The following is a 9,836-nucleotide window of genomic DNA, read 5'->3' on the forward strand; positions in this document are numbered from 1 at the left end:
CTGAAGGTTTTCCTAGCCACACACACACACACACACACACACACACACACGGATGCAGTATGCCTGGGAGATTAGAGTACCCACTTCCGTTGTACCTGCTGATGGGAAAAGTGCCAACTCTCGGGCTCCATGATGGGGTGGTGGTGGAGAAGGTATTTTAAAAGCCAAGCTCAGTGGGCAGGTAAAAACAGAAGTATACCTACCCAGAGCGCTGTCTTGTAACTGTTATTTTTGATGCATGGACGGGGCCAGGGCCGAGGGCGGAATTGAGTGCATCTGATGAAGTCCGGGTGGGAGGGTGTGGCTGGGGAGCCCAGGGCTCTGTGCTGCGGGGACCCAGCCTGATGGCGCCTCTCTCTGTTCCTCTCCTCCCGCAGTCGAACAAAGTGCCCGTGGTGCAGCACCCTCACCATGTCCACCCTCTCACGCCTCTTATCACATACAGCAACGAACACTTCACCCCGGGAAACCCGCCTCCACACTTACCAGCTGACGTAGACCCCAAAACAGGTAGGCCGTGTGCTCAAGAGGGCGTGCTGGTCCCGGGGCCCTCACAGGACCTGCTGGGAGGCATGAAGGGTGGGACTGGTGGGGGTGTGGGGGGGGGCTCCTTTCCCTCTCCTGGGTGTTGAAAAGGAAGATGGGGAGCCAGAGCCTGCGGGGGACTGTTCTCTCTTCGGGAAGTCTCTCCAGAGCTCCGGGTACCTGGGCAGGGGCCGCCTTAGGAACCTGGCTGCGAGTCACTCGGTGTTTTTCCAGAAGAGCTTACAACTCCTAGAGCCTCAGACAGACCTGGAGGCAGTAATGGTTCTGGAGGCATCTCATGGGCTCCTCCTGAGGTCCTTGGGAGCCCCAGTGCATGGCTCCCCGAAGCCCTGGTCCCCTGGTGCCTAAGGGACCCCAGTCACTTGATGACTTCGGTGCAGCCTCAAGAAACCACATTGCTGGGCTCCGCATTCTCCGTGCTTGTTGATTTGGCATCTTCCTCCCCTATAACATCCTGGGCATTAACAAGCCCATTTTACAGATGTGAAAACCGAGCCCCCAGGGTTTCTTCGTGGCCTCGTACAACAACCAATAGGATCTCAGAAAGACGTTTCCATCTTATCTTTGGCCTTGTTCCCCCCTTTCCGCCCCTGCTTTTGCCCAAAGGGGAGAGAGAGAGAAGCTACAAGATTTAAAACAAGCAGATTAGCCGGAGCTCCTGGTGGCGTGGTCTTGGGAGGAAGCTAAGGCCAGGGTGTATCTTGCTGGCTGGGGTTTCCCTTCCCACCTAGTCAGCTAGAGGGATGGGTTTTAAATGGCTGTTTGTGTCCCTCTGTCAGGGAATTGTCTGGTGTCGGGCAGAGGTAGATGGCCCGCTCAGCGGCCTTCGCTGCCCCTGAATGGAGCCACACATGAGCTGGTTTCACCAACTCTGTGCCCGCTTTGTGCCGGTGGGGCCGGGCCTGGCTGCGCAGCTAGAGGAGGCCGCCAGCCGCCCGGGAGTGAATGGCAGCATCAACGGCTCATTTAAATAATGGTAGTACAGGGAATAGCTTTTAAATGCTTATCGTAAAACATATGATTAACGTCTGCGGACTGTTTACTTTTCCTCTGCGAACATTCTTTCAAGTGTGCGAATGGCTTGGTGTAGGGTCCAAGCCCAGCTAATCTGTTTGGTTTTTGTAATAGAGAGAAAGCCACGTCTGCATGAAAACGTCACCCAGGGAGACTTAATTTACAGATTAAAAGCTTCCTGAATGAATTAAAAAAAGAATAAATAGTTTTCACCCACGAACACGCGGTTCTCATTCCCTTCAGGGTTGTGTGAGTTCTGTGGTGTTGTTCCTGGGCTCCGCCCTTCAGCGGCGAGCTCGGCTCCTCGGGGTCAGAGTCGCTCCCAGTGGCTTGCTTCCTAGGAATTGATGGCAGGATGCTCTCCCGTGGAATCCAGAAGCGCTCCCATGGCTTGCACCCGCAGGGGTCAGCCCGGGCAGGCCTCAGCCCCTGGGACTCAGCAGCACGCAGCCAGCAGGCGGGCCTAACTCACACCTGTGCCTGTCCTTTAGCCTAGGATCTGTCTCTACACTGAGTGCACCAGATCTCCCACGGCTCCCTGTCCGCCTCTACACTGAGTGTACCAGAGTTCCCTGTCTGCCTCTACACTGAGTGTACCAGATCTCCCTGTCCATCTCTACACTGAGTGCACCAGATCTCCCTGTCCGCCTCTACACTGAGTGCACCAGGTCTCCCTGTCCGCCTCTACACTGAGTGTACCAGATCTCCCTGTCCGCCTCTACACTGAGTGCACCAGATCTCCCTGTCCGCCTCTACACTGAGTGTACCAGGCCTCCCTGTCCATCTCTACACTGAGTGCACCAGGTCTCCCTGCCCGTCTCTACACTGCGTGTACCAGATCTCCCTGTCCACCTCTACACTGAGTGTACCAGGTCTCCCTGTCCATCTCTACACTGAGTGCACCAGGTCTCCCTGCCCGTCTCTACACTGCGTGTACCAGATCTCCCTGTCCACCTCTACACTGAGTGTACCAGGTCTCCCTGTCCGCCTCTACATTGAGTGTACCAGGTCTCCCTGTCCATCTCTACACTGAGTGTACCAGGCCTCCCACGGCTCCCTGTCCATCTCTACACTGAGTGCACCAGGTCTCCTTGTCTGTTCAGTTTAGGATTTCCCTTGGCTAAGATGCCAGGGCAGTTGGTTTCCCCCTATAGCTCATCTTCTAGGCTGTGGTGGGGACATTCTAGAGGAATTAACTTTTTTGAAAGAAGTCAAAAGCCATAGCTCACGAAGTATAGCAGAAACTAGAATCATGCAGGTAAGTCGTTTGAATTCAAGGGAGTGAAGGGACAAGTCATGAGGGCAAGAGGAATTAATATTACCTAGTTGATCACTCACTATGGGCCACTGCCTTTTAGATTTTTTAAAAAAAATTTAAATCACACCAGTCGGATGAGATAGAAATCCCGAAGATGGTATTTCTGAGTCTGTCTGCATTAACCTAGTGTATCGATCCATCTAGAATGAGCTAGAGCAACTTTTCAAACTGGGGGTAGAGGGATAATAAGAGGAAACTTACCAACAACTCCTATGCTTATAATCAGAAAAAGAACCTCGTGCTAAGATTACAGAAGATGTACCTCTCTTTGCCCTTTTCCTATTCCCATCTCTAGATTGTTCCTCTTTCCTTCTCTCCCTCCTTTGTACCTAAAATGCTGCTTCTTTTCCCAGGAATCCCACGGCCTCCGCACCCTCCAGATATATCTCCATATTACCCACTATCTCCCGGCACCGTAGGACAAATCCCCCATCCGCTAGGATGGTTAGTACCACAGTAAGGAGTTCCATTTTTTAATTTACTTTTTGTTTCTTGCATGGGCATGCTTCTTATTTCTTCTGTGCATGAATGTGTGTGTTTTAGAGGACAGGTTGGTGAGGAGGGCCAGTGAGGGGCGTGGGGAAGATGCTTGCTGAGATGCGCTGTGGGGGCAAGGGCAGGTCAGTAGCCATTCGGTAGATTGTGTAGGAAAAGGGGTTTTGATACTTAGCATTCTGAGCCCATGGTCCCAAAGGCTCTGGGTTCGTGTCTGTGACCAAAGGTGCCCTTCAGGTACTTAGGGAAACGTAGAAGGCGCTGAGGGCTTCTACCCAATGAAGTTGATCACAGCTCTTCTGCTGGTGGCAGTCCAGTTGGGAGCCTTGTCATCGGATTGAGGCAGCAGCAGAGGGACAACAGGCGGAACCCAGTTTGGGAATCCAGGGGTGGGAATGGGGGTGGGGCTATGCTCTCCCCCAACCAGCTCCATCCCGCCATGACTCTCAAGGTTGACACCAATAGTGGAAAGTTTTATCTCTTGAGAAGCTCCATGCTATTTAGCCAGCATCTCTCTAGATCATACATGTTAAATGCTGATTATAAGGGGTGGGGGCGGGGCAGCTCGTGTCTCTCAGCCTGTGGGGCCTGCCCCATGTCAGCCCCAGCTCCCGCAGTGCCCAGGTCATCAAACTGCCGTTGACAGTTTATCTTCCAATCACCCCATTTTACTTTCACAGTACCACCCATCAGCCTTCCTCAGACAGCTTTAAAAAGTGGGTTCTAAAATCCCAGAGTAGAAAGGCCTGGGGTGCATAAGCCTACTGTGTGTGCAAGCATGTAACGCATGTTTTGTGATTGCACGGTTCTGTGTATATTTCTCTGCATGCTTACGTGATGTGTCTGATCTCTACTGTTTAGAAAACACAGGGCAATTTATTGAATCTTAAGAATAAATCGTGATGAAACGCTCAAGGTTGGGTCTTGGGAACAGGGCCTTTCATAACCTTAAAGAAGATAGGATTTTGGAGTGGTTTCCCACTTCCCACCCCCATTCTACCCTTATTCCTCAAGTTGAACAGATTCTACAGGTTTTTTTTTAAAAAGCTTGTACTATGTAGTAGCTTCACTGAGGACCAACCCTGAGCATGGTTTCTGTTTATTGTTTTCTCCTTACTTTTGTTTGGGAAGGTAGACATGGACCACGAACGTGAGCTCCTACCCTATTTCTTCTTCAGTAGATTGTGGGCCATTCCTCCAATAGTTCTCAGTCATGCCTGGCCCCGTTCAGCTGATGGGAAGATATTTGAAGGCTAGGATAAAAAGGAATAGCCAACTCAGACAATCCTCTGTCAGAAAAAGTTGTGTGTCTTTCATGAGGATGCTATTTTGCATGTTGCTGTATTTTTTAATTATTGTAATGAGGTGTGATTGTCTATTGGTTACCCACAATTCTTCTTGGGGACTCTCCCCCCGGTAACTCTTGTCAACACTTGTTAATTTGACAAAAGGCTACAAATTAAGCTCTGTTAATTTAATGTTTTCTCACCGAGATCTAAATACCGAAAGAGGCCCAAAGCGCAACTGAAGTCCTTTGATTCACTGTACTTTATTTTGGTATAAATTTACATTCATTATTGTTTTCCTTTGGATGTGTAGCCCTCAATTAGTGTGATGGCTCCATTAAAGCAAGCGAGACTTCGCCTTTAATTATTACAACAAAACACCTAGTTTCAGCTTGGGGAGAGGGTCTCTATTGACATAAGCAGAGGTTATAAAATTTAATTAGCCATTCCTATCAGATTTATGGCATTCAAATTGTTCTGTGTTTCTTCCCTTTGATCCTTCCTGTACAATCCCCAAGATTTTTGTTCTGATCAAATGAGAATAAAGCTTACTGTGCAGAGAGAACTTCTCCTTTTTCTTCTCTTCCTTTCCCCCACCCCCATCCTTGGTGGCACTCTCTCACTCTGTACCCCCCTCTTTGTAGGCAAGGCCAGCCAGTGTACCCAATCACGACAGGAGGATTCCGCCACCCCTACCCCACAGCTCTGACTGTCAACGCTTCCATGTCCAGGTGAGTTCCCAGAGCGGCGGCCTTCAACCAAGGCCAGGGGTGACTTCTCAGAGAGTTGTCTAGGCTGCTCCCAGGCCACCCAGGGCCTGCTGCAGCTGGAGGCTCTGATGGCATAAGACCCATCTAGCATTTGGATTTCTTCCTAGAAAAGACTGAAACATTATCCTGAACTTCCTAAGTGGGTGATGGTGAAATCTTGAGGTGAAATTTTTGAGTCCGTCAATTGAACACTATTTTTAAAAAATATATTTGTATTGATTTCAGAGAGGAAGGGAGAGAGAGAGAGAGAAACATCAGTGAGGAGAGAGAATCATTGATTGGCTGCCTCCTGCATGTCCCCTACAGGGGATCGAGCCCACAACCCCAGCATGTGCCCTGACCGGGAATCGAACTCTGACCTCCTGGTTCACAGGTCGAAGCTCAACCACTGAGCCCCACTGGCCGGGTTGAACACTCTTTTTTTATAAGAGCTTAAGAAGGCAGGAGGAGGTAGTTGGAATGTGCAGAGCTTTTATGAAGTGCTGTTTCTCGGGTGCCCTGTACTAGGTAAGGAAGAAAAGGGTGAAGATAATTTTACTATTAAGGTGAGTCACACATGGAATTTTAAGTTTTCTAGTAGCCAAATTTAATAAACACTTAAAAAAAATAGGTGAAGTTATTTTTAATGGTATCTTTTCTTCAACCCAGTATAGTCAAATACTATCATTTGAACATGTTATCCCTGTAAAGCAAGCGTGAGTGAGACTTTACATTCTTTTTTGAACTTAGCTGTTGAAATCTGATGTGTATTTTCTACTCACAGCACACCTCAGTTTGAACTGGCCATATTTCAAGTCCTTCGTAGCCACATGTGGCTGGTGGCTGCCACATTGGCCTGTGCAGCTTTAGGTCTTTGAAAGTGAAACACCATGTGTATGTACACATTCATGTACCTGTAAGCATATAAGTACATATGCAGTGTGCGTACACGTACCCACATGTGTGTACCTAGATCTTCCTAGTCCGTCCTCCTCTCCCTTCCCTCTGATTAATTCTGGCTAATTTCTGTGACTGGGAGTTTATTTACAAACTGGTTGGCAGCAGTCTGTTTAAGCAGTCACTAATTGCTCCTAATGATAGTTTTATTTTCTGTTCATCTGATTTTCAGTCAAGTTAATTAAATCGGTGGAGGTTTAGACTTTCCTGATGGGCTGCAACAACTAATCCATTTTGATGATGGCGCATAATTCAATTAGCATACATTACACGGCCAAGATGCCGACCCCAGCCTCTTCCCCCAATCTCTGTAGCCAACACGGGAACCCACGGGCAGAGGGAGGACTGGACAGGCAGGCCAAGATGCTGCTTCTCCGACGTACAAGAACAGTGATTTGGGTGGGGGCGGGGGGGGGGCGGGAAGGGGAGTAGGAATCCCATGCATGAAGGAAAACCAACTGTAGCAGATCCTACATCTATAACGATGCCATAGCGTCAGGCCGTCCTCAAGACCTGTCTCCCACGTGCTGTAGATAAGTCACATCGGTGTCCAGAGCCATGCCAGCATGGGTGAGGCAGGAGAATCCTGGTGCGTTCTCTTCTCCAGCAAGAGGAGGAAGAGTGTTCATTCAATAATGTCATCACAGCCTCGCAGAGCCTGGGAACGAAGGGGGAGTCTCCCAGGGGACTTAGGATCCGCAGCTCAACCTCTCTCCGTCCAGCAGTTACACGACGCACCTGGTTGCCTCTCATATTTGTGTACTCGGTGCATTCCAGGGGTTAAAAGCGGGGAAGTAACCGTAGGATGGGGATCAGGGTTAAGCTTATTGATTGAATTATCATTAGGAGGTTAGTGGATGATTTATTGGTGGGCAGAGGCGGGTGGAGGGAAGGAAGGGAAGGGTGGGAGGAAAGGTTAGGGGCTCCGGGTGCAAGGGGGGCCGCGGCGATTCCCCAGGTAGGCCTTATGAAAGGTAGCTAGTTAAAAAGCGTATACAGCAAATTAAATACATTATTGTGGTAATGGGGCGACAGAAGTATAGGTCCATTATCCTTATGGCAGTTATAGGAAATGTAGGCAGCTTGCCCTGCTCCAGAACACCCTTTGATATTCATTCTATTCAGCAGCGGGGCCAGGACTCCTCAGAATTAAGTGATGGGTCATTATACTTTAAACACCATGGAGAAGCCTAGATTGGCAATTAAACAGCTCTTGCTGACACTCACTTGTGCCACCCTGTGACCCCCTTTAGATTGAGATGTTGGAGCTCCGGGCCCTCAGCCTGCTAAATTGGCGCAAGGCTCTTCTCCTGACGAGCGCGGGCTCTGCAATCCGCCGACTTCAAAGGGAGCGAGATCATGTATAAACCATAATGTGGGTGCACCGTGGCTCACAAAAAATAAGGCAGGAAGAGATGAAATGTTACAAGTGCAAGGGGGAAAATGAGAGAATAATGACAAACCTAATGCAACTCAAAGCCGGATTGTTGCACAGGAAAATGCATCCCACTGCTTGTGCATAAAATCAAGGCCGGCAGATGACACCCAGTTAACAGAAACGTGTCAACAGTGAAGTAAAGTGAGAGTGAGTACGAGAGAGGCCCCTGAGACAGCCAGAAACAAAAATTAGTTGTCCTTAACAAGTTAAGATTCTGGCTCGGAGCCACAAAAGCAGACGGGGGCATATAATGAGCTGCTTAGAATTTTTAGGGTGTTTATTGCATTTCATGAAACAGTTGTCTGTAGAAAGGAATTTCTTATGGAAGGTATGCATATAGCGCCCCACTCCACACACACACACACACACACACACACACACACTCACTCTGTCTTGTCTCTGCTATACATTTCTCAGGTGTATGAGCGTGTGTATATCTATGTGAACTTGGCAGTATTTGTTTCTCATGGCTGCCCTGGAAATTTTTCTTCTCCTGTGGTACTCAAACTGTGGTGTCTCCCTATGGTATTTGGTGCACACACATGTGTTTTTATCTTGCTCCCTCCTCTCTCTCTCTCTCTCTCTCACTCTCTCTCTCTCTCTCTCTCGCATCTGTACATATATTCTCATTCAGCAGGAAGGGAACCTATGTATTTGAGGAACGTCAAGCCTTTAACATTCACGGTGAAAGCTGCCACTCCCCACCCTTCACCCAAGGCTTCCAGGAACACATATTCTTCACTTAGGTTTACTCAGAGGTCTTCAGGCCTGGGGAAGGCATGTGTGCTGGTGGGCAGCCCAAGGGGTTCGCTTCCCATTTTTTTCCAGGAGAAGGAAATGAGGTTGGTTTTTCCCTTTTTCCCTTTTTCTCATGGTCAGTGGTATTCATTCTCTCTCATAGGGTGTTTCTTCCCTTTTCTTTCTTATTCTGTTTCTTAAATCATGGCGTTCACACCAAACTTTGACACATTAGTAAAGGCAGCGGGAGAGGGCCATGGCGGGTTGGAATTTCTGAGTGGAGTGCCCACTGTGACTCTGGGCCCCTGTATTTTCTCTGTTGATCTGTGCAGATTGTTAGTCCTTGAATTTTTCATCATTTTTCAACTTACCATGTGTTACATTATTTTGTTTAAGTGAAAACTATTTTCCACAATCTACCTGTGGAAAGAACCTTGTGAATAAACATAGGGTCCTTTTGAAAAGCTGTCACGGGAAACCCTCATTAGCACCTCCCACCAGAATTGGCTTCCTAAAGAGTTGGCTGTCATCCACTGCATGGCGCTATGCTTGGGATTTATTAAGAAAGCCACGGGGGCTTGATCCGGGTTCCTCTTCGCCTGAACAGCGCCCCCCTCTGCTCACTGCATAACCATGGCAACTGGGAGCCCAAACCTGCCATTTTGTTTTCTTGGGGGGTCCTACCCCCTCTGCCCCTTGCCCTACTTCCCTCTCCAGTAGGACGCAGCCGGTCCTCAGAGAACATCTTTTCCTTAAGTGCCATTGTTGCGTCACGTTGATGAGATGCCGTGGTAACCTCACCCTTGTTGATATCACTTAGCCTGTGCTAAAACCGGTTTGGTTATATGTTGTTTTGCTTAAAGTCTCAGAAACTATGGATGACTTTGAGGACTGACCATATGTTCCTTTAGGAGGGGTGGTTCTTGTGACCTAATAGAAATCATGGCGACTCCAGCATGCCAGGACATGCGACAGCTGTTTGTCCGATCCGCGTGTCAGCTTGCAGATGGGCCAAGAGTATTTTGAAATCAGCTCTTGGTCTGGCGGGTCTGCATGTTGGGGAATGCCATTTTAGGGCGTAAACAGTGTTTCAAAGGACTTTCCTAGAAATAAGCTGCATCAGAGGAGACGACACACACTTTATTGTCTTTATTTCCGCTTTTGGTAACCATTTAGAAGGTTAGTGCATAGGTGTGTATAGCATAGGTGATATATTAAGTCAAAGTAATTTAGGAATCCCAGAATTTTAGAGCAGGAAAGGGTATAAAGATCAGAACTCAAAGCTCTGTGTGTGT

At 48.5% G+C, this 9,836-nt stretch overlaps 1 protein-coding gene across 12 annotated transcripts in view; it reads left to right on the forward strand.

Moving 5' to 3' along the window:
* Positions 1 to 9,836, forward strand: part of TCF7L2 (transcription factor 7 like 2) — a 188,428-nt gene that overhangs the window by 161,670 nt on the left and 16,922 nt on the right. For 10 of the 12 annotated variants that reach the window (XM_014455286.2, XM_014455291.2, XM_014455295.2 and 7 more), the window contains 3 exons: positions 378 to 510; positions 3,232 to 3,334; positions 5,304 to 5,390. In XM_014455286.2, the coding sequence (XP_014310772.1) occupies positions 378 to 510; positions 3,232 to 3,334; positions 5,304 to 5,390 (323 nt within the window). The remainder of the gene's footprint in view (positions 1 to 377; positions 511 to 3,231; positions 3,335 to 5,303; positions 5,391 to 9,836) is intronic. The other 2 variants (XM_014455294.2, XM_023753367.1) reach the window with 2 other exon arrangements.

This window comes from Myotis lucifugus, unplaced genomic scaffold, assembly GCF_000147115.1.
Source record: "Myotis lucifugus unplaced genomic scaffold, Myoluc2.0 scaffold_44, whole genome shotgun sequence".
Lineage (NCBI taxonomy): Eukaryota > Metazoa > Chordata > Mammalia > Chiroptera > Vespertilionidae > Myotis > Myotis lucifugus.